We start from the raw sequence: 25,252 nt of genomic DNA, 5'->3' as shown, positions 1-25,252 counted from the left end.
ATAAGTTGCGAGTGACTATTCAACAGTAATTTGTAAAATAACTTTTTTTCGAAGTCCTATATAAAACCAGTTAAACCACTATTAATCTTTGTATTGTGAGTAACATGGAGAAGAGGGTTAATTAATTAAGGAAGAGATTCGACAAGTTCAGAGATTTACTCTAACAGGGACTAAGTCATGTTACTCAACTCTGACTAAGAGTTAAAGCTGTTTTTTTTTATGACAATAAACTTCTCCTTCAATGACTGAAACTTATAAAGAACTTGCCAATTACATGTGGGGCATTGATATGTTGGCCCTTTTTCTTAGTTGTCTACATTCACTCTGAAGGTTTTTGTATTGTCTTTGGTTCTTACAGTCAGTTGTCCTCTATGCCACATCTTCTGTCAGTGATAACAGTTCCACCTTATCCAATAACTTCACGTGAAGGCCAGGATAGTGAGCTATACCCAGACTCAAACAACTATAGCAGGGGTTCTCAATCGGTGGTGCCCGTTAACAGGGGTCGCGTTATTTTAACGTGTAAAACCTTGCTTTGAAGAAAGTTTTTCCATTAAAAGCTTGTTTTAAAAGCGCATTCGAGCCCAGACTCTATAAATAATGGAATCAGAATGATTTTAAACATTTTTACTGTCGCAACATAACTCCTACTTTTAACAGTTTAAATGAATGTAAATTAATGCAAAATCTTATCTTATATAATACAGACGTTACTTCAAAAAAAGAAGATGATTACGTCACTAGGGAAGAAGGAGTATTTGTACAAATTTGTCCTAGCATATGGGACGAGGAATGTGCCTTTATCTTTGTGTCTTTCAGAGTATTTTATTAAATTTTGTTTTTGTATTTGAATATTATGGTTCAGTGTTTTATGTATGATTGCTACTTTACTTTTGAGTCTTCTGTCCTGAAGGTTTTCTAAATTTAGTGATTTTACTAAAGGTGTTACTCTAGTCAAATGTGAATATTCGTTTGTTATGAATCTCACTGCTCTATTTTGTGTCTGTTCCAGTTTCTTAATGTTTTCTTGAGTTGAGGGGTCCCAAACGGAGGATGCATATTCTATTATTGGCCTAATCAAGGTTAAATAACATTTTAGTTTTATGTTCTTATTTGATTTATAGAAATTTCTGCGTGTAGCGCTGGTGCCGCGACCATTGTGTGCCCTAGAGCAGCTAGTTAATGTTTTACGTTGAAACTCGTCCCGTGAGAATCAGTGCGAGGGGAGATAAATTCTATAAGAAATTAGCTATGTCAGCCAAGAAAAGTTGACGCCTAGTCTTTGAAGCGTTTCCGTGGGGTGCCTCTGTTACGTCGACCACCTTTTAGCTCACCAAAAAAGACTGCCTTTGGCATACGTTCATCTCCCATACGGGATACGTGCCCTACCCAGTGCAACTGTCAGACCATAAGAAGTCCCTCTATACTGTCCATACCGGCGTTGGCAAGGACATCGCTGTTTATAGTGCGGTCCTGCCACCGTATGTCCATGATGGAGCGCAAGTATCTTTGGTGAAAGCACTCAAGAAGTCTTAGTTGTTTTCTGTATAGTGCCCATGTCTCAGAGCCATAACGAATATATTAATTGCAATATTAAATGTCAGAAAGTAACCATTTTAGAAGTTACACTGCAAAGACTTTCTTCCAAGCCTATAATAGCCCAATAGTTTTACGCGAAAGAAGCAATGTAAAACGTTAAGACTTGAGCTGTGGTTTTCTATAGGTCTACTGTTGGGGGGACTTTCTATTCTAATCACCATGTACAATTACATTGAGAACTGACAGAACGAAAAAGCAACTCTTCAGATTGATACTCTTTACCCGATCGTTCATTTTCATAATTACAACAATATTCCCAAAATTACTTCGAGTATATATCCTTCCTTAACAAATTATTCATCCTAGAGAGGCTCGGTCACCTGATATTTAATTGTAATAAGAATTTATAAAAAAAATGAAAACGTGTTCGGGCCTTTGTTTCTTGCTGCTGTCACTTTTTTTAAGTTGTCTGCATTGATTTTTTTTTCTTTGGTCGCGACCAGACCGGCCCATTTGGTACCGGCCCACCGGGCATTTGCCCGTTCGCCCATATAGCCAGTCCGCCCCTGCTTTCCTCTATGTAAGGACAAAATAACTCTTCTAAACTTTTTTCTTGATAGCGCTTCCTGTCTCCAATATTAATAAATATTAATTCATGGAATTCATTCAAATTGCCGAGACATGGACATTATATTTCTACCAGAAGCGGTTCGAAGTCAACTTGAGGAAAGTAACATTAATTGATCAAACTACATGCCGCATGCCATTTCTGGTCCGATTTAGTAAATACTCAGCCAGCAATGTCTATGTAAAGACATGCTCTGTACAATTTTAAGCTTTAAGTTTTTGAACAACATAACGGGACGTTTAAATTCATACATTAATAAACCAAATTATTCATTTTGACAAAGCTTCTATCAACTCACTCGGACTGTCTGGTACAAAGTTTACGCATGTCATTTCTCCGATCAAGATAAACACATGTCTGCATGCGAATCAATTAAAAAAAAACAATTAGTAAATTAATTATAGCTAATTCATTATTTTGTTTGGTATCGAACATGGGTAATAAATTGTACTACGTTGAATTAAACTCCTCCCTCTATATCTTATAGAGTATTATAGACTCATCTTTGGAATGTCCCCAATTGAGGATCTAGTGCTCCTCCGGACTCACTAGCTGGTACCCTTTTGGGAAATTTCAGCACTTGCCTATGTGAATGTCTCTAAATTGAAATTCCATGTTGCTAACCAAATTTAAAAACTTCTAAAGGAAAAGCCTAGACCATTTGATTCTTTCTTGCTAAAAATTGCACAAAAATTATCATGTAACTTTTAAATAGCAAACCTTAAGAATACTTTCTTTATTCAGTACACAGGATAAACAAATAGCTTCTTTTTTATGGATTAGCCTTCGTGAATGAAGCTCTCTAATAGGAAGTTGTAAAAATCATCTTTTAGGGGCGAAACGTCCGTCTGTAAATAATATCATGTAAATTCAGAAACGGCAACAAAAATTCTGAGCAATATTCCAATTTATTATGAACAAGCTGACACTGCAAGCACTTATTGCGGGAAGCGTGGTCGAGAGGCCAAGTACGCCTGAACTTGGCTTGGCATGGCTAATTTACTTCTATGAATTGGGCTCGAGGTTCGAGCTCCTAAAGACAGCAGAGAAAAACTTCTCATAGATACCCCATCAGTACCATTGCTCCACAAATTCGATTTGACCATAGCACCCTGAGAATGCTATAAGCATGAAAGTAGAGCTATTTATAAAATCTATCATTATTTTTTTTTCTCCGTGGAACTATAAGAAAAAAGTAAGTAATACATATTAATGTCCATAGTTTTGGTTTATATTTAGACTTTGATTAAAAGTGATTGATTGATACACGTTTTTAAGATTTTATGAAGTATGTTGGGTACTAATGTAAACATCACAAATATAGTCGCAAATGTAACACTTTACTTACTCAAGTTCTCTTTCAGACCTTGTGATCTGTAAGGCAGAGGATGTAAAGGTCATCTGTTTCTGTGGCCCATGGTTAACGAGGGTGTCATGTGTTCTACACAAGACCAATCGCTTTTACTTTTCCTCAACTCATGTCAGGTACTCATTAGAGCTGGATGGAATCATGAATCGCCCTAGTTAATCAGACAATCAGTAAATCCACTTTACAGTTTATTTTGTAATGATACATAAACTTATTATTATATTGCTGGTAATGTCAAACATTAACGATTTCTTCTCCTGCCCCCTCAAAACTCCGGGAGCTTGTTCTACGTCTCAGAAAGCTCTAGCTTCTAGATGAGCTACTTCTTAGACTGCCCTTCATTCATTGTGCATTTAAGTTTCTTTTATTACAAAAAAAATAACTAAATAATTATTCTATTTTGTTATATATAAAAATAAGAATTCTTACCGTGTTGCATTATCCACACCAGTTTTTAAGTTGAATCAAGCGCGGTTAATTGTAAGTGCATTAAAAACCTCAACTTTGGTTTTCAATTCCTATTTTTTTAAACTAGATTATAAGAGGTAGGTCACTGTATATGTATGAGTGTAAATATAGCTCACTAAAACTACAAATTTATCTAAAAAAAAATAAAATAGTTTAGTGACATGTCATGATTTTTAAGCGATATGCATGTCTGGCAATGTGTCTGTCTTGTATAAGTGGGCATGTATTTAACATCTTAAATATGTTGATATTAGGTATTTAGACTAGACCTTATTATTTTCAATAGATACTGTGGTCAGTCACACCTAAAATAAAGTAAAATGTATCCCAAGCTATGGCAATCCTTATCCGGACGTGAAACCAACTTATTTCCGATTTTTATTTTTCATTGTTTTGAAAAACTCATATATTTGAGTTCACATTTATTTTCTCCTATTATTTAATTCCTTTAAACTTAGAGAAACATGAGTAGTCTTCCGTTAGGACTAAAAATAGCAAGGGAGTATTAAAATGCCAAGGAGTTTTATATTCTTTCAATTCTTTTCTGTCGTAGATTCTGGTTCATAGACATAAATAAATATAGACTGGCCGATTAAAGAGTTTTATGAAACGAAAATTTGTGACTTGCAATTTTGTGTACTTTATTATACAGCATTTATGAGCAGTATAAAAGTTAAGTATTCATATCTATTTCAGCTATAACCTATATAAGTATTACATTATTTTCACTAGTGTTTTTTTTTAATTCTCTAAGAATGAAGATCATGCAATTTTTCATAATTCGGAAATCCGAATACAATTGATATACATGTTTTCAAGTTACATAAAGTTACTTCCTTCGGCCATTCTATATTTATTTATGTCTATGTTCTGGTTCTTTCGTATCGGGAAATCTAATTCTAGAAAGGGTATAAAAATAAGGAAAGAGAATAATCGGGATCAGTAAATAAGTTTAAAGATTCTAGTTAAGTCTACATAAAAAAATTGATAATCTATTATCTCTTGATATATAGCGTGAGTGCAATGTTTTCATTATTACGTTGAGTTCTATTATTTATTTCCCATAAACTAAACTCCCAGCATACAAAGCGAAATTGGTAGTGAACTTTTTAAAATGCGAAGACTAATTCACCACTCAAGTTTGTTGTATGATCATATATAGATTTTTGCTTTAAATGTTTCATCCAAAGTTCACATTTACGAATATATCATAGATTATATATAGTATTACCTACCTCTATCTCCATATTGAGAGATACTTGTTATAACACTTCCCACTGTTGTTTTTATTTCTGTGTTTAATTTATAGAAATGTATACATTAAATAAATTCAGCCAGTAACGTAATTATTGAGTGACATTACATTTACAAATGGCTACGTCGAATCCACTTACATTGAACAATTATATTTGATACTACTTCGATATTGAGCACAATAATGTATATATAAATCGAGAAAAATATTTTTCAGTTGAGGTATATATAGAGATGTGGTGGATGAGTGGTATAGCAATTGGGTTCTTAACTGATGGGCCTAGGGTTTGAATCTCGAAGAGTCAACTCAACATTAGTTGTGAAAAATAAAGTTAACAAATTATTGATTGTGTCTAACTAAGCATCAAATTAAAAATTACCCAATCAGTCAATTATTTATTGATAATTAATTATTCTGCTTGATATCTATTATTATCTAATAAGGCAAATAACTTGTACATATTTAATAGAAATGGTTTTAAGAGCGAAGTTCTTCCCCTTAAGATAAGCTTTGTTTAAAAAAACAACAACAACATTTTTTTTATGCGTTTTATACAAGTAACAATAAAAACTAGATATTTCATTGATCATTAAAGTGTTTAATAAATTATTATCCAGGGTTTGAACTAGCGACTCAATACACATACCATCAGACAGCTACAAAGTGTTTGAATATGCAGTCCTAAAAGATAGTACCGAGGATAGACTCACCATTGTTTAAGGTCAGGTTTAAGACCAAGGAAAAAGTTACATTTTTGACAGATCTGACTGTAATGTTCACAGGCTTCAGAATGTATGTCTCTGGAAACTCGAGTGTTATATAATTGGAAAACGTTTTTTCGTCGACACTAGACACAGCAGCCACGTCGCCGGTGTTTCTTGTGATTCCTTCCACGATGTCATGAATCATAATTCTGTAATTTACGTCATTGATCAGAATATCTCGACTCAGTACCGGGTAAGATCGAATACAAAGACCAACTTTTAGAGTCTTGTCTGAGATCTGTTTTACTGTAGGTTTACTGTCATCACAAAAATATGTTGCTCCTGAAGAAGAAGAGACATTTTATTTTCTTCCTAATAAAGTAAATTTCCCCTTTCAGACCTTGTGGTCTATAGGGAAGATGATGTATAGGCATCTGTTTTTGTGGCCTACGGTTAACGAGGGTGTCATGTGGCCAGCACAACGACCAACCGCCTTTAGTTTTCCCCAAAGTAATGTCAGGTACCCATTAGAGTTGGGTGGACTCAGAGGTGCCCGAGGATCCCGAAATAAAAATCCCAGTCTTCACCAGGATTCGAACCCGGGACCCGTGGTTCAGAAGCCAAGCGCTTTACCGCTCAGCCACTGCGCCTTCCTAATGACTTCTTTAATTATATTATCACCAACTTTGTTTTAAAATCAATTCTCGATATTTCGATAACGTAATCTTGAAATAACCCCCCCTAAAGTATTACACATTCAAATCTTACCTTCTTTTAATTTTAAGTTTAAAATCAATGTCGCTGTTCTTTTTAAATTGTCTCTTATTCTAAACACATAAAACTTGATGTCATCTCTGGTTATATTTCTTACTGTCCAAGTTATGTTATGTTCATTTTTGTCCTGCTTGATGTCCACAGAATATTTAGATGGGTTGAACTTACGTCTTAACATTTTGTTCAAACCTACATTGTCTTCATGTATTATACTGTCTGATATCAAGCACATAGTGAACATAAGATCTTCTCCAATGGTTGTTAACAACGTTGTCTCTTCGTTTAAAGGTACACACAACGGTAAACTGTAACCTGACAAATTAAAATTTTGTATTGATTTTTTTCTCTTATTATTAATTTATTTATTTAGTTATAATCGAAAAATAGAAATTAGCACATTAACCAGTAAAGAAAAAAAAAGTGAAGTTCCCCTTTCAGACCATTCGATATATTAGACAGATGTTAAGGTCATCTTTTTTTTTTGCCATCGGTTAACGAGCAGGGTGTCATGTGACCAGCACAACGACCAACCGCCTTTTGTTTCTTCAACTTTCCCCTAAAATCCTGAATTTCGAAATCCCAGTTTTCAGATTCGAACACAAGGACCCCATACTTGGAAGCCAGTCGCTTAACCACTCAGCCACCTCATCGCCCCTGCACATGAACTATATGGTCACTTTTACGTGTCTGAATTTCATAACACATCTAGCAAGACAAAATACAAATTAAAGCTTAACAAGTAATAAAGAATTTAAATAATTTAGTAATACCATTTTGTCTAGTACTGAATGTTAAATGGAATGCTTCTGGTCCAGCCAGTAATGTAAATGTTTCTTGTTTTCCCAGAAACTGTGCACAATTTTGAAGATACACTTTGATTAGGTATTCACTGGCCAACTTGTTTGGTACAATCTCAGTACTGTATGGTTTGGACATGTTACTGGGAACTAAAAGAGGCAGCCCTGATTTGACTAGTCTGTAGACAATTGTTGATGTATCATTGGTACAGTAATTTTCTGGGATCATTATCAATCGTGAAGGATCTAAAAAAAAAATTATAAGAAACATTAAGCTATAATTTTAAACAAGGAAAATCCATTTAAAAAAAATAATTGAAACAAAAACAAAAACAAAAAGCTAAGCTTCTATTAAGTGTAGTTAAATCAATTTGTTTGAATCAGTCATGTAATTACATTTCTAATACATCTAGATTAACAATAATACATCTTTGCCATTAGAAATATTTTTACCAATCGTTTTAGTTTAGCGTAATCTCATGCTTTTGGATTTCCAAATTCGCTATGATCCTATCACTTGTCTGAAACAATTAGAAAAGGGTAAAGGGGGGGGGGGGGGTCGTCGCTATGTGTTTATAAAAATATGAAAAAGTGAGAGACTTGAATTGTAACTCGAGAGCTAAGGCCTCCTCAGCCTCCCCAGCCTCCTCAACCTCCTCGTACTAATAAGTTAACCACAGTGCCTGGGAGCTACTTATGAGAATATGTTTATAGTTATTTCCAGGTAGCCAAATAGAGTGAGTTGATAGCTTTGTAAAAAAATCATTGTTTTTATAATATATTTTCTGTAGAAATTAAATTCGTTTGCTATAAAAATGTCTCACTGTCAAAAAACAACAACAATCTTTTTTTACTCTCATTTTAAATATCTAGCTATTTGACTTTCTTGATCGACATAACATAAACCAATGGACCAGCTTCTCTCTGCTAAGAACAGAGGCTGACAGGGAAAAGCGGAGGGATTTGATTACATGAACTGTTCCTGTACATCTACGACGACATCCATGGGACAGATGATGTTGATGATGTTGGAGTTTCACAATAGGTCTTACCTTTTAGAATAATAGCAATTATTTCATCTGATGACGTTTTCTGATTAGACGTGACACTTACAGAGTAGTTGCCGAAGTCTTCCTCTTGAATTATGCATTTAAAAAGTTCTATAAACCAGAGTACTTCAGTTAATTGTGTAGACGCAACTCTCCAATTAACATCTTCGTTGTCTAGACTCGTATTATTCGTAGTAGACTTTGTTACAATCACTGAAGTAATCTCTGGATAAGCCAACACTTTGAAACGAATAGAGACTGTATCATAGACATTGGCTTTGATTTGTTTATCTTTAAAGGGGCAGATAAATGCAGGTTCTGTTAGAGTAAATAAGCAATGGATTAAAAAATATGTTTTTTACAAAGTTACCAACTCACTCTGTCTTTCTGACTGTCCGTCTAGTAATTCATATGAAACTCGCCAACTGTTCCTACACAATGTGCTAGACACTTTACAAATTATTACAGCCTTCTAAAGCAATCTACTAAAATTTGTCATTTCTATTTTAATGTAAGTCCTCACCATCTAGAATCTAGGCTATGTTACGACTTATGAAGAGGGAACTCTTGAAAACAAAAACTAGTTTTACCAAAGCCTAACTAATCCAACTACATAAAGAAACTGATGCTAGAATCGTTGAGACGTCTATGAAATAGTTGAAGTGGTTAGTTAGTAATTGAGAATATTGGTTAGAATATATAACAACAAAAAGAAAACGAGTTCAAGCAGTCTCGATTCGAGGGATCGAACAGTCAGTCAGTCAGCTTTGTATTGAAATGAAGCACAAGTCATTTGTCCATTGTTTTATACATAGTGTTAATGGAGCATTCTGATCGTTTAACCTCTCATTGAAATGTTTAAAGTTTTTGTTTTAAGTACTCCTGTTCTCGTTCTGTGCCTCAAATGTATCCTTACGTACTTGAATCGCTTTCAATTAAGAGAAAATAAAATATCTTTGTCATTTCCTCTTACTCTCGCACACTTTAATTCACTAACGGATGTTTTAATAAAGCAAATTTTAACATTTTAATTAGGAGCTTATCAAAGAAAGAATTAAAAAGAAATTACCATTTTTCAAATTAATGTCTTGAAACTTTGATGTCGTAATGTAACCATTGTCAAAGACTTTACACTCCAGAGCCAAAAGTCGATTCAGTGGTTCAATAGTGAAAGTTATTGTCATTTCTCTATTGTAATTTTTCGGATTATAATATTTTTCATATAGTACAAGATTCTCACATCGATTTATTATTTGAATAAGTCTTGGGTAGTTACTTGCAACACAGACTAGCTCGGCAGTATAAGAGTAATAGTGGAACAATTTCATTTTGGAAAATATAACATCATTTTTAGAGTCTGTGAATTAAAATAAATATAATGAGACATTTATTTAAATGTGTACACATAAAAAAATTAAATCCATACTAAAAATGCAGAGAGATAATTATTTCTGAAATTAAGAACAGAATTAGCTTTGATCTATAATTTACACCTGCTAATTAAATTGTAATTATAAATTCCATTACTGTTACATTCAGTGCAATGTGATGTCCAATGGGGATCAGCTAGAGGGTCTGTGGAGAATGTTATAAGATCCCACATCGGACTCCACTATGTAACTATCCCCAACGTAATCATCTTCTTTTTTGAAGTAACGTCTTTATTATATAAGATAACATAAGAACTGGTTCTCAGAATTAATGTGAATATATCCTATACTTTAGTAGAATAATCTTCAAAAAGAAAGCGTTAATTTATGTTAAAAAATGGTAAATTTAATTATAAGTCTAGTTCGTGTATAAAAGTTACAACTACTGCAACAACAAAAAAGCCAAGCATTTATTTTTACAAATTAAAAGAATAAAAAAGAAAAAAAAAAGAAAGGCAGGGCCAGCCCTAGGCCGATTTGACCGATTGCTTCTATTTGGGACCCGCGCCTTGCAGGGGCAAGGCAATTTACATTTAGCATATCACTATCAATCATGGCTCTTGTAACAGGCTTTTAAAGATGTAGGACTACAACGGATTAACATATTTATTGTGTCGTACGATTAACGTAACTTTAATTCACCCACTGGTGCCTATTGTATTTGAGTTGCATCCTAGGCATGCTGTATAATAATTGTTTATATAATGATCTAATTAATAGTAATAGTTGTTATTGTAAAAGAAATAGAAGAAGGGGCCTCGCAAGCATCCATTAAATTGGGCCCCCACAAATTGTAAGGCCGGCCCCGAGGGAAGGCAATAAGGATCAAACTATCGTCTTTCATACACTTGCTTGCTTTCAAAATGGTCAATCAAGGTTAATGTTGTTGTTTTTTGTTTATTTCAATTATGTTAATTTCTCTTTCTGTAGCCTACGTTACGTTCACCACGACAACGCTTTTGTTTATACACGACGATATCAAAATAACGGCAGCGAGGCTCGGTTCACGTGACCATTGGGGAGGAACAGAGACCTAGACCTTTTCCATAAACAAAAATATTTGTATCTAGTTTTCGGATTATCCTAAGATAAGTTGCTGGTAGAGTATCAAAATGCTCTAACATACTGTAAGGTCCCTTTGTTTCATTGAGCGTGGTTCTTTGTGTAGTAATTAGATATCTTTATTCACGCCAAAGTTGTTGTTGCGTATCTCTACCGTAGTTACTGAGTAATATCACCACAACATACAGACTAAAAAAATCTACACAATAAGTAGCAGACGATATTTTATTTATGATAAATAAAACGTTTCACGATATATTGGCAACTTCAGCCGTCGATACATCACATATAAGGTTTCACATCAATTTATAGTATAATTTATAATTTAAAATGAAATTAAAAAAACACAGGTACCTAGCTAGTAATACTTTTTAAACAAAATCAATGTACGTCTGTATTATTCTACTATTATGGCGTCGACTGTCCTCTGACCACGTGGTCAGTTCTCAAAAAGAGATTTTTCCCACAATGCAACTGTGGCCCCTAGTGCGAGATCATATTCATAGACAAGTGACCCTCGTGATCCTCAACCAATAAATGTCACTGAATATCCAACAATGATGTGACACATACTTCAGTGGATGATAACGTCTATAAAACCACGGATTCTTATCCGATACTTCGTATATAGATTCTTGTATATGGGATTATACAAAGCTAAGAGTTTCTCAAAATGAAGGAAAAAGGACCAAGACCATTCAAATGCTCCTGTGAACTACCGATCTAAAACAAAGGGATATAACTAGCAGATAACACGGAAGAGTTGGTAAGGTTGCTTCCCCTAGTTAACTGTTTGCCGTTTGGTTGCGTTTCGCTACAGTTTGAAAAGAGTTCGCATTTTTCACACCGGCGCTTTTCAGCTTTTCAATCTAAACCGTTTTAGTAAAAGTTAGGTAAAAAAACAAAACAAAAAAACTAATGTGACTATGCACGCGATTGGTTACATTGGTACTTGTCTATGTGTTTATATAAAGTTAAAATTATCAGTGAATGTGACGAAAAAGTAATGTGAAGGTCAAGGTAATTTGAATTCAATAAAAAATAATCTTAAAACGATTGCTTTTTTAGAAACAAAATTATTATCCAATTTGTATAAACATTAGCTATGGAATTTTAAAAGTAAAATTGATTACGTGATTACCAATGTTTTAAACATTAAAATATCTTAAGAAAGAGGCGTTGTTTATCTTCTAATAGGACCTTGTCAAATGTAGACCTTTTTTTTTTTGCGAGAGGCGTAAGCAACAATATGGGTCTAAACGTTTTGAAGAAAACATTTCAAACTATCTCCGTTAGTATGATTCTTCTTAATTGTTTGTCTCAGAATAACTTGTCATTATTTAAATTTGGATTCTATACATAGTGTTAAATTTATATAAATGAAAAAAAAACAAAAGCAAAGTTAAACTGGAAAAATAAAACATCATAGAGGGAATGGGGATATGACAACAATGCGAGTATGTAAGGAAAAAAGGAATGGTCTACAAAAATGAATTTAAATCATAGAGCGTTTTTGGTACAGTGTGCAGTTCAGTCTTCATTTTTTTTTCTTTAAAAAAAAGGGGGTGGGGAGGCCTTCTTAAAATTTCGCACGCAGGCGGCCACAACCCTCGCGGTGACACTGGTAATATATATGATATTTGAGCTTCTACTGTCAGTTGACGTCCAATATTCACAAACATATAAGAATGTGGCTGTGAATAGGGGCCGCATCAGTCTGATTTTAGTGTCGAGGGTTATGCCTTTGTCATAGACGCTGACTTCAAATCTAGACAGGAGGATCATAGTAATGCAATTCAGACGCTACAGCGAAAAAGCTTGGAAATTTGATTTTAAAATATTCAAAACAAATGCACAGAAATTATTGTATTTCTTTTTGAAATTGATAATTTTTCAAAGCTTTTGCTTCTAGTACACTGGACAGACCAGAAAACGAACAATTTATAAGTAAATGCCATTGAGGACATTTTATTCTAATAGTTCTTGGACTACAAGATGTTTCTTGAAAATATGTATATTTTTTTTTTTGTTAAATTAAAAAGATGCCTTGTTGTAAACTAACATGGTCGATAGAGTAAGACCATTCTCATCCGATAGATTGGTCTTAAAATTCATATTTATAAGTACATCTTTAAAAAACATGCACATGTTAGTACTAAAACATCAATCATAAATAATGTAATACTCAAAATGTAAAAAAAAACAACAAACCATTACCTGCGCGTACTATAAAGAGACTGCCCTCAAACATGATGCGATCACTCATTAGAAGCAATGACCACTCCGTGTAGTCACTAGATGTCAGATTATTGATCCGTACATCAAGGTATTGAAAATAGGTCGCAGAAGGTCTCCACTCATGGAACACATTTTCCCTTGTTTCATTCTTGTTGTTCTGTAAAGTTACTTTTGTAATGTTAGTGCTGAAGCTCCAAAAGCAAATAGAAACATTTACTGAGCTCTGATGTCTTTGTACAAAAACTTTATTTTGTAAATGTCTCTGACAAGTTTGGATTTCTACCAGAAAGAAAATGTATACAATATTTGTTCCCTAACATTGTACATTAATAGATCGTGATTTCGTCTTGAAACTGTCAGATAGGATTGAGCCCTAGGCTAGTGGAACTCTATGCCAGCCATAGTTAACAAGAGCTCCCTCTCACCGGCCTGAATGAGAACAGTGTACACTGTTCTATCTGTCGGGGGGTCAGACTCGTGGCCAGAGGCTACATACACCCGCACCGCCGCCATTTTCCTTTTCTATACCAGGCTAAACATGCGGGACACGCCATGTAAGTTGTGGGAGCTCTTTTACAACTCCGCACAGTGCAATGAGGATGCGCTCCCACCCCATTAGGCACCCCCACGAGAGTCTTGTTTTGCTACACTTTAGCCTAATCGTTTCCTCTTACAATCGTTTCCACCCGGGCGCCACTATGAGGCAGGGTAGCATGCCCGAGATAGATCTTGATACATAATTTAGTATTGAAAATCCAAATTTAAATATTAGCAGTATTCGGTAAAGTTTACGAAAATAGGACTAGTAGAATATTCTATTGTAATAGTTTGATACTTTATAATAAAGAGTAATAATAAATTTACAATTTTTGAGGCTCAAAGTAACACCCTTGCCGAAGATAAACGCGGAAGAGGAAAATACAATTTTAAATTGACCCCCATCAGACAAAGGCTTTTTCTGCATGAGTAGTGGAAAAAATGTAGGTCTTGATTGGGTCTACGTTGTCATGTGAAAGACTGAATTCATTTTTAATCTTCGAAATCAATGACATTATCATTTTTGTGATTTTTATATTTTTTTTTTTGTATAAGATTATAAAAGAGAAAACGTTACACTTATTCTTGCAATAACTTAGAAGGACAGATAAAAGCTAATACTCAATCACAGGCACTATTTAGGCAAAGTTTTAGACCTATCAAATACCTTTAAGCACGCGTTTTGGTCGCTTACCATAAGCCATAATTCTGAATAAACAAATCGCTGTCAGAAACTCAATAATTAAGCACCATTTCTTCGCACAAGTTTTGAACTGGTAAAACATTTTGAGAATTATTTGAAAATACAAGTTCAATGTCTTCAGTTCACTAAAACACATCGTAAGAAGGGAAACACTTAAACTGATTTATGGAGAAACGAGAAATAATGACGTTGCATTTCCGATCTGAGTATGAACTGGTTATTTGTCATTGATAGCAATATCAGTACAAAGGGAAATTAAACTATGAAGACTTTGAACTAGGGTCGGTGTCACCCGGTGCGATCAGCTCAGGGTGTCACCCCTCTCCCTACAATAGTCTCCAAAAATTTCACAATATTGCTATGTAAAATCAGTAATTATTCTATTTTAAATGTGATTGATTGTTACATTGTTACATTTTACCCATTTTTAAAATGTATAAGAACCACACTTAACATCAATTTAGACTTTATAGAATTTTATATATTATGGAAATTTATTAACATTGTGCTAACTTTATTCATCAAAACTATTTCAGAATCTAGACCAAAAAAAAAATGTTCGCCACCCCTTTAATCATTTATTGGTCAAGCTTTTTCAGTATTTCTGTACTTCAGAAACTCACGTTCTTTGGTTCTGGATTGCATCATATCTCCTAGTAAGAAATCGCAGGTTAATCAAAATAAATGATAAGATGAGGTGGACGGGCTGAATCTGAAGTGTGAGAAACATTGGAGACAAAGGAACAAAGTTTCTCAAACTTGTAGCTTTTAGTTTCTGTCTTTCTCCAATTCTCTGAGACTTTATGTCTCTGTCATTCTCTTTATCTCTGTCTCTGTCTGTCTGTCTCTCTCCCTCTTCCTCCCTCTCTCTCTCTCTTTATATATATATATATATATATATATATATATATATATATATATATATATATATATATATATACGCACATCAACTTTTAGTACCACTTTTACTTACCCACTCCCTCCCCGCTCCTACAGCCCTGCTGCCCACTACAAAAAAAAAAGAAAGGTCGACCTTCCGTACCCATGCCTATCATTTCTGATGAGCTCAGCAATTATTTATGAAATAGTTCTTATTATGTTCTAATTCATGTTTAAAACATAACGAACTGAAGCTATTTGGGGCAATCTATGGTATTGAATTATAATTGTTTAAATGTTTATATTTAATAATAATAATAATAATAATAATAAAAATAATAATAATAATGATAATTTGTCTTACAAATGTGTGTATTACCCCAAACAAAACATTATAACTAAAAAAAAATGTACATTCACACCAGACTCACTGTTAATTTAGATGTGAAAAGTTTATATGATTTCATTGCCAGGGGAACAAAAGAGTGTTTGTGTCTGTTTGTCTTTGCTATCGATGTATTGTATCTCTTTTGTGATGGTAAAATCATAAAATCCTGATTGATAGGGGGATTGTTTTATTTCTAGAATCTTTTTAGCTTTTTTTTATGGATGTTTGTCGCAAACAGCTGCTCAAATGCCGTTTGTTTTTTGCCAATGACTTTACCAGCAGCATTTAGGATTCTATAAAGTTTATTTTTATTTTTATTGCTCAGATTGCCATACCAGGCAGTGATATTAAAATCTAAAATATTGCAGATGTGAGCGTGATAAAACATAGCCAAGTCCTTTTCACTAACATTAAATGAGGACAGTTTTCTCAGTAATCGTAATCTTTGCTGCCCTTTTTTGCTGATGTAATCAGTATTTGCAGTATAATTAAGTCAATTGTCTAGGATAGTACCAAGGTATTTAAAAGTTTGCACAATTTCAATAGTCTCTCCAGCTACAGAAACACTATCATTTTCCTTCCTTACGCTATGAAAATCGATTGTCATTTCTTTTTTTTTTTTGTGACATTTATTAATAAAACATTATCTTTACAGTATTTTTCAATGTATTTCTATTTCCATATGAGAGTTATAAACAAGACTAAAGAGCCAGAAAGATCTTTGTGTGTTTTTGGATACAGGTAAACTAAAATGATTACTAATGGGCACTATTTTCCATCTTTTCAGTCTGAGGTGTTTCTAGCAAAATTTCAGGACTTCTGGATGTCAACTAGTGGAGATTGTTTGCCTTAGAGTTTCATTGGGGACAATAATTGCCAGACCAGAAATGCTGGCAAACATAATCTACTTATATCTAGTCAATGCTAGTTCACTAATTCAGGATATATGGCCACCAAATTCCTCATGGACTCTTAGCAAAGCTGGTTAGCCTTAAACTTCTTATCTTATCTTTTCTTCTTATGTTATGAATTACAGACGGCTAAAAGTGCACAGCTGATTTGTTTGGAATTCTCAGAGATGTGTAATGATATTGAACTTATTAAAAAGTGTCTGCATAAACACCAAGTAATTTACCAGAAATAATGAAAAATAAATGAATAAGAAAAGTAGAATAATAGTCTACTGGACAGTTCCATGGACGTTGGCCATGTTTGCACTGAAAAATGGTGCAAAACACAAGTCTCACCCACAGTTTGACATTGACTGAGTAACGACAGCACACCATCCATAAACACTTATCGTATAATGTGTTACCGAAATGCAGGGCTTTAATAGTAACTAAAGACAGAGAGCGTCAACAATCTCAAGCTCAAACATTTCGTTTCACATGTCTAGATGTAAGCACATGTAGGATGTATGAGGACTTTCATGTGTCTAGATGTAAGCACATGTAGGATGTATGAGGACTTTCATGTGTCTAGATGTAAGCACATGTAGGATGTATGAGAACTTTGACGTGTCTAGATGTAAGCACATGTAGGATGTATGAGGACTTTCATGTGTCTAGATGTAAGCACATGTAGGATGTATGAGGACTTTCATGTGTCTAGATGTAAGCACATGTAGGATGTATGAGGACTTTGACGTGTTTAGATGTAAGCACATGTAGGATGTGTGAGGACTTTGACGTGTCTAGATGTAAGCACATGTAGGATTTATGAGGACTTTGACGTGTCTTGATGTAAGCACATGTAGGATGTATGAAGCCTTTCACCTGTCTAGATGTAAACACACATGGGATGTATGAGGACTTTGACGTGTCTAGATGTAAGGACCTTTATCTTGTAATATAAAACCGATTAGACCAGTGATTTCCAAAGTGGTCTATATAGACCCCCAGAGGTCTACCAAGACTTCCAGGGGGTCTACGAAAATGAAAACGTAAATTGGGGGGTCTATAAGATGTCCACAGGGGTCTACGATACTAATAGATTTCATTTAAGCAGGTTGTTACTTTAATTTGTACATCCCATTAATGTAATTCTTTCATACACTTATAAATGATTTGCACCTTAGTTAATCCTTTAAATTTTATTCCTGCTAATCCAACGAAAAATTGTTGTATTTAATTTCAATACTTATTTAAATAGCTTAATTTAATGTTGTCTACATGTAACTAATGTTTAACAAAAAAAATTTAGACCGTACAGCGAGGATTTTTTAAAATTGGGATTCATATCTTCCTTGTCAAACAAACAGTCTCCTAAGTGCCTTTTTATGACGATATGAAACGAATTAAGCTGGAGGATCATCTGAGACGATGCAACCCTGACAAAATAGATAAAGGTTTGAAAAACTCTCAAACACTCAAAGATTTAGTTCAGACCCACATTATCTCTCTTCGACACCATATAGAGAAGATAATGGTTTGTGAGAGTCTTATATCTCTTTACTTATAGCGAAATACGGAAAACACTATTAGGTAAAACATTGTTTGTATCAGCCGTTGTAGATTTTAAAATGTTACACAAACCTACATCTGATATTATTCAAAGAAATTCTTTAAGCAACAATACAGTTGAAGCCACTTCACGGGCATATTGGTAGTATAAGTTATAAAATTAAAAGCTTTTTATGTAATTCTTTGTAAACAAGCTTAGAATCAGCGGCGTCACAGGCTTTGACAGGGCGTATCGCTGTGTGCTGTCTAAGGGTCACCGACTCGTTATTTTTACTCACCTTCACCCCTTCTCCTGTTAGTGAAAACAGCTCCTTAGACTCAATATTTGAGCCCCATGTGAAAGATCAAGTAATACATGAATAACTGTTTGCAAAAACTTTTACAATGATAATAAAAGCAAATTAATTAATTCTTTCATTAAAATTTAATGTTTGAAGGACTACTTCATTGAACAAAAAAAAATTCTTACATGAAGTATAATATCCCTAGTGACGGATGATAAACCCTAAAAAAATAAATAAATAATTTCCAGTGTCTTTGAGGATTCCAGTAATAAATAAAATATTAATTGTTATTTTAATTGTTTTAAACTTGAAATTTATCAATACAAAATATAGACATCTATAATTTAATATTGTTACGAATGAACAGTGACAGGTAGAGGTCACTATGTGTGACCCCGGCGAGATGACACAGCACCGAGTGTTATCTGGAATCTATGCATGTAAACAAAGACAGGATGGGACGTGCCTCACGTGTTGTTCCAGAGGACGAACAGATTTACGAAGGGGGGGCATTGTGACAAATGAACAGTGACAGTTAGAGGTCACTACGTGTGACCTCGGCGAGATGACACTGCAGCAGGCATCCTCTGGTATCGACATGTATAAACAACAACAGGATGTGATGTTTCCTCCCATGTTGTTCCAGAGGGTACTAGCAGTGTTTTTGCAACAATAGACAAGCGATTAGGGACTCTTTATAAACCAGAGATGTTCATGTGAAAGGAGTCAGTACAGTCGTCGATACTGTTCTCTACTGTGCGAGACAGTAGAAGAGAGTGGACTTGAGCCGTTACAGTCGATACAGTCGATGTAAGACGTATACGCTACATGTTACAGTGACAAATTGTTATAGTTATAATTCAATAAAGTTATTTAAAGCTGAAAGTTGAGTCGTCAAGTTCTTTGCAGTGTTTCTTTTATTTGTGTGCCTAGTACATTTAGCCAGAAAATCAGAAATACGTAACAATTGGTGTCAGAAGTGGGATGTTTTCTGGCTGAAATGTCTTCGAGGAAACTACTTAACCAGCTGTTGGTCAAAGAATTAAGGCAAGAACTTCGTGAGAGAGGTCTGCAGCTCAATGGTAACAAAGAAACACTAACAGAACGCCTAAGACAGGCCCTTATTGAGGAAGATCAAGATCCAGATGAATACATATTTGAATTAAACCCAGATATGACAGAGATCCTGAGTAACATGCAGGGCCAGATGGACTTAATGAAGGAGAGCCTCAAGAAAATAAACGCCATGAATGAAAAAGTAAATGAACAGATGAGCTCTATGAACGAGAAGATTGACCAGAGAGTCAACACTGTGGAAAAAGAAATGGAAGAGATAAGGACTCATGTCCAAGAACAACTGAGTAAGGAACAGGGTACTAGAACAAAAACATTAGTGCCCGAAATCTCTGGGAAGATAAAGCCGCCTGTGTTTGATGGATCCATCTCATGGACTGTTTACAAAAGACAGTTTGAGGCAGCGGCCAAGGTTAATAACTGGAACACTGAAGAAGTGAAAGCGACTGCTCTGGTGTTAGCTTTAAGAGGGAAGGCAGCAGAACTGCTTCAGTCAATAACAAATCAACAAGATTACGCTGCCATTGTTAAGGCTATGGAGCTCCGTTACGGAGACGAACATTTACAAGAAGTTTATAGAGTTCAGTTGAAAACCCGACAACAACGCTCCGGTGAAACCTTGCAAGAGCTAGAGGCGGACATAGAACGTCTTGCTCATTTGGCATATCCAACAGCAGCACAAGACTTTCTGGACGTCATTATCACTGATGCATTCATTGATGCTATTCGAGATCCAGAACTGAAGAAGGCAATAAGAATCAGTGGTAAGCGCAAATCCAGCGAAGCTCTGGTCTACGCCCTCTCCTATGAAGCCGCCAAAGACGCCTCTAAGAATATCCATCATGGGCGTATGCTGGAAGTCCAAGAAGAAGATCTTACACAACTTCTCAGAAGGGTAACTGAAGTGCTAGAAGAACGCAGACCAAATAAGAAGCAAGAAGGACAGAATAGAACCAGTGTACGTTGTTGGAATTGTGGAGAACCTGGCCATCTACAAAGGAACTGCACGAGAAGATTTCCCCGACAAACAGAGTATCAGCACAGACCGGAGACAGATGCAAGGTCAGGTGCTCATGTCTACCAGGGAAACTAACTTTCGCCGGTTTTATGGGGCAAAAATCGGCGATCAAGAACATGACAGCCCCTGCAACTATAATTTCAGTCGCTTTGGTGTACCTAATGAGTTGCACTCTGACCAGGGCAGGAACTTCGAGTCCAAAGTTTTCCAGGAGATGTGCAAGACACTTGGCATCGAAAAGACTCACACGACAGCTCTCCATCCGCAATCTGATGGAATGGTGGAGCGATTCAACAGAACCCTAGAACAACATCTGTCTAAGGTTACTGATGACCGACAAGACGACTGGGACACCCATATCCCCATGTTCCTCATGTCATACAGAGGATCCGTTCATAGCACCACAGGATATACCCCAGCGAAGATGTTATTTGGTCGTGAGCTTCGTCTACCATGTGACCTGTTATTTGGGATTCCGAGAGATACGCCAGTGTCTTCAACTGAATATGTCACCAATCTCCGAAGACGATTGGAGAATGCTCATGTATTGGCCCGCAGAAACATCAAGACCAACAGTGACCTGATGAAAACGAGGTATGACAAACGGGCCAATACGTCGGGGTTCCATGAGAATGATCTAGTGTGGCTCTATAACCCACAGAGACGAAAAGGCAGATCCCCGAAACTCCAAAGAGACTGGGAAGGTCCATACCGTGTCGTAAAAAGAATAAACGACGTGGTCTACCGGATACAGAAAAGTCCACGGTCCAAGCTGAAGGTTGTCCACGTTGACCGACTCCATCAGTACCGTGGTGAAATAGAATCTGTTCGGGACGAACAGATCTAAGAAGGGGGCAGTGTTACGAATGAACAGTGACAGGTAGAGGTCACTATGTGTGACCCCGGCGAGATGACACAGCACCGAGTGTTATCTGGAATCTATGCATGTAAACAAAGACAGGATGGGACGTGCCTCACGTGTTGTTCCAGAGGACGAACAGATTTACGAAGGGGGGGCATTGTGACAAATGAACAGTGACAGTTAGAGGTCACTACGTGTGACCTCGGCGAGATGACACTGCAGCAGGCATCCTCTGGTATCGACATGTATAAACAACAACAGGATGTGATGTTTCCTCCCATGTTGTTCCAGAGGGTACTAGCAGTGTTTTTGCAACAATAGACAAGCGATTAGGGACTCTTTATAAACCAGAGATGTTCATGTGAAAGGAGTCAGTACAGTCGTCGATACTGTTCTCTACTGTGCGAGACAGTAGAAGAGAGTGGACTTGAGCCGTTACAGTCGATACAGTCGATGTAAGACGTATACGCTACATGTTACAGTGACAAATTGTTATAGTTATAATTCAATAAAGTTATTTAAAGCTGAAAGTTGAGTCGTCAAGTTCTTTGCAGTGTTTCTTTTATTTGTGTGCCTAGTACATTTAGCCAGAAAATCAGAAATACGTAACAATATGTAGCTTTAAATTAATTTTTACTCTTCAACTCACAAGAGTTAGAAAATAATTTTTAAAAATGTTGATGTATTTGCAAAAAAGCAATACAAGTTAAACAGGGGTCTACAAAAAACCAGAAAACATGGCAAAGGGTCTAAGAGACAAAAAAGTTTGGGAACCACTGGATTAGACTAACAATGACAAACTGTTAATCAAAAGTGGATATAGAAAAAAACAACACATTTTATATTTAAAGTAATTGTATCAATTAGTTTGGATAAGTCATGCAATAAAATTTGTAATAGATCTAGACCTACATAAATAGATCTGTGCGATCAAAAATTATTTCACCAATTCTTTTTTGTAGCACTATTCTATTCTTTCAACTTTCTCAATACGCTATGATCCTATTCCTATCAATGGACATCTGTGTAAATTTTACCGTAAGCACTCTTTTTTTTTAAAGCATTTATTTAAAAAAAGGAAAGGAAACGACCTAAATTTCAAATCATGGCTCAAGCATCCTCAACTCAACATACTAACCACTCTGCTAGTGAAGTGCTTATGACAATAGAAGTTATATATTGTTTCAAACTTACTTTAAAGCGGCGATCTATAAAAGGTTTACACCACCACTTCAGTAAAGTAAAATTTCTTTTAACTTGTTTGAGATATAAAAAAAAACACAAGAAAAAAAACAACAACAACTCCCAAATAGATAATGAACTAATTGATTATTTTTAAAAATTGATTGATTGTTGTTTTGTCAGGTTAAAGAAATAATTATGCAAAACTTCAGCTTGATCTGTGATTAGGTGTCGGAGAAATAATGTTAAATGATGTGTTTTAAGTTAGATGATGTGTTGTAAAATGGATGATGTGTTGTAAATTGGATGATGTGTTGTAAATTGAATGATTTATTGTAAGTTTGATGATGTGTTGTAAATCTGATGAATGTTGTAATTTGAATGATGCGTTGTAAGTTGAATGATGTATAGTAAATTGAATGGTTTGTAGTGAATCGTATGATTTCACTTCCTTTGCTATAAGTTAGAAAATGTGTTGTATGTCGGATAATGTGTTTCATAAGTGTTTTTAATTGGATGATGTGTCCTAGGGTGGATTGTGTTGTTTTTTTTTTGTGTAGAGTTTTGAACAGGGAGGGGGGTCTTTTTTCCCGTTTTCTTTTATTTGCGCACCTCACCGGGGGATTTTATTTAGGGCGAGGGGAGGGGCTGAGCCTAGAAAAAACCTATTGGCTACGCCCATGCATGAGCTTTTACAATTCTAATTTTAAGAGAAAAAAATTGTTAATAAAAATATGAGTATAATGAAGAAACTATAGTAATTAAATAGTAATAATACGGTCCTGCTGAAAAGATAACTCGCCAACACAAAAGAGCATACGCCCTATCTACTAGTGCTGAATGTAATCCACTTTATGGAACTTTCTATACGATTTTTATAACACATTTTAATAGCAGCCTATCTTAATCATTCCCTATATAATGTCACTTGTTGGATGATAATCAATAAGTGGTGAATAGCAAGTTATGACTATACTGGTGTTTGATTTAGATTGTAGCGTTCATGGATTGTAGAAAAGTCTTCTATGAGATTTACTCTCTCTTTGTTGTTACTTGTTGGAAGATATTCGGTAGGTGGTGTATACCAATCTTCATTTACATACAATGATACGTCCCTCAACATTTTTGTGTTTTCTGTAGGAAGAAAAATAAAAGGATTATATTAAAAATATAAAGTTGATAAAAATAAAATCTTTAATTAATAAATGTCACGTATCCGTTGCACTAAGTTTATTTTTAGTTTTCTGCAAAGTCAAGGTTGATATGTCGACGGGTTCTTGGAACAAGTGTGCCCTCTTGCAACTGAAGCGATGTTAATTACATAAAAGGAGCGAGATTTATTTGTTGCTAAATATAGTTTAAGGGAGATAATAACAGGATTTAGAAAGGACGGCCAAAGTCAGTTGTAGTTATAAGATTAAACGAAGAGTGTTTCAGCTTGTTTAATTATATTTTACAGTTTGTATATTTTATTCAGATCTTGTAATATGGACATAGATTTTAAGGTTGAGTTTTAATTACTATAGTTAGAAGGTCATCATGGGGTGCGATCGCTGCAGTAACCCTGTCTCTAATCTCTTGGTTTGTGATGCGGTCTTTGTCTCGCAAAAACCCTTATCTGGGAACAGTACCAGGAAAAAAAAAAGAGGCAAACAGAGAAAGCGATGGGAGGACAACATAAAAGAATGGACGGGCCTGCCATTGAAAGAGGTTCTAAACAAGGCAAAAGACTTGCTTGGTGCCCCAGCGGTCCAACAGACTAAGGAATAATTAAAGATAAAATATTTTATTCAAGTGATTTCTAGTTCCAGAATTAGAGCTATGTATTTATAATTTTGTGATCTTCACTTTTGAATTTATAGTTGGTATTTGAATCTCCGACATAACGATTTTATTTGAGTGCTCAGTAATTGTTTAAAATAGAAATCTATACTAAATTATAACATCCAAAACGCATTGTCTGATCAACACAATCTCATCGTATCATAAAGACATCTTCACAAATTTGCACTCAAATACAAATGATTGTTACACATAATACGTCACATTTTTAACTGAACACATCGAAATGTAATATCTATCATAATATCAGTGTCCGCTTGTAGACGATTATAAATGTGCCATGTAGCTCTAGCATTTGAATAGATACACAGCACCAAAATAAATCTATATAAATTAGGCTCTACAAATGAGAAAGCGGCATTAGCTTATCGAGGGTATCGAGTTCAATTTAACGAAAGCAATTAAACAAGTGAAGGTAGAATGTAGATGGAATGTAGAAATATGAAAAATGGAAAATAGGATAAAATGCAGTATGGCACTGTTTACTTAAGGATTGAGAAAATGACCCCTGCTCCTTGAGGCATTTACCCAACAGTAATGATAAATCTGTATCTTTTCTGTAACATCACTGTCCAAGAATGTGAAATGTCCTTTAGCTGACCAAGTTGACTAAAACATTTACTCCCGTAGGCGATAACGTCCGATTCTTCTTGTTTTTCACTTCTTGGTTCTCATTTTTATGTTGGAGGGTTCAGATAAGTAATCTTA

The 25,252-nt window shown here is 35.1% G+C and overlaps 3 protein-coding genes across 3 annotated transcripts in view; all 3 read right to left on the bottom strand.

Moving 5' to 3' along the window:
• Nucleotides 1-5,224: 5,224 nt before the first annotated feature.
• On the bottom strand, nt 5,225-8,914 carry LOC106052838 (uncharacterized). The gene is made up of 5 exons (XM_056009508.1): nt 8,587-8,914; nt 7,508-7,780; nt 6,732-7,049; nt 5,970-6,305; nt 5,225-5,296 (listed from the first exon to the last, which is right to left on the bottom strand). Exons 2-5 carry the CDS (start codon nt 7,761-7,763, stop codon nt 5,232-5,234), a joined length of 975 nt encoding a protein of 324 aa, XP_055865483.1. The 5' UTR covers nt 7,764-7,780; nt 8,587-8,914; the 3' UTR covers nt 5,225-5,231.
• A 541-nt stretch (nt 8,915-9,455) lies between these two features.
• LOC129922917 (uncharacterized) lies at nt 9,456-14,679 on the bottom strand. Its single transcript, XM_056011133.1, has 4 exons — nt 14,545-14,679; nt 13,293-13,592; nt 9,653-9,940; nt 9,456-9,511 (listed from the first exon to the last, which is right to left on the bottom strand). The coding sequence occupies exons 1-4, from the start codon at nt 14,633-14,635 to the stop codon at nt 9,456-9,458; spliced, it is 735 nt and encodes a 244-aa protein (XP_055867108.1). The 5' UTR covers nt 14,636-14,679.
• Nucleotides 14,680-22,119: 7,440 nt separating this feature from the next.
• The window catches only part of LOC106071944 (uncharacterized), a 50,328-nt gene continuing 47,195 nt past the window's right edge, over nt 22,120-25,252 (bottom strand). Inside the window, exon 9 of the mRNA XM_056009500.1 lies at nt 22,120-23,836. Coding sequence (XP_055865475.1) covers nt 23,673-23,836 — 164 coding nt within the window. The 3' untranslated portion in view covers nt 22,120-23,672. The remainder of the gene's footprint in view (nt 23,837-25,252) is intronic.

This window comes from Biomphalaria glabrata, chromosome 14 (assembly GCF_947242115.1).
Source record: "Biomphalaria glabrata chromosome 14, xgBioGlab47.1, whole genome shotgun sequence".
Lineage (NCBI taxonomy): Eukaryota > Metazoa > Mollusca > Gastropoda > Planorbidae > Biomphalaria > Biomphalaria glabrata.
This window is presented reverse-complemented; position numbering and strand designations above follow the sequence as displayed.

What these genes read in the sequence shown, in the direction of transcription:
- LOC129922917 (XM_056011133.1), bottom strand. Translation starts at nt 14,635, where the DNA reads ATGTTTTACCAGTTCAAAACTTGTGCGAAGAAATGGTGCTTAATTATT. An exon ending in ATTCAGAATTATGGCTTATG is followed by an intron (nt 13,593 to 14,544) that starts GTAAGCGACCAA and finishes TCTTTCTGGTAG; the next exon opens with AAATCCAAACTTGTCAGAGA. An exon ending in TCTCTTTATAGTACGCGCAG is followed by an intron (nt 9,941 to 13,292) that starts GTAATGGTTTGT and finishes TTTAATTCACAG; the next exon opens with ACTCTAAAAATGATGTTATA.
- LOC106052838 (XM_056009508.1), bottom strand. Translation starts at nt 7,763, where the DNA reads ATGATCCCAGAAAATTACTGTACCAATGATACATCAACAATTGTCTAC. An exon ending in ATTCAGTACTAGACAAAATG is followed by an intron (nt 7,050 to 7,507) that starts GTATTACTAAAT and finishes TTAATTTGTCAG; the next exon opens with GTTACAGTTTACCGTTGTGT. An exon ending in AAACCTGACCTTAAACAATG is followed by an intron (nt 5,297 to 5,969) that starts GTGAGTCTATCC and finishes AATTAAACACAG; the next exon opens with AAATAAAAACAACAGTGGGA.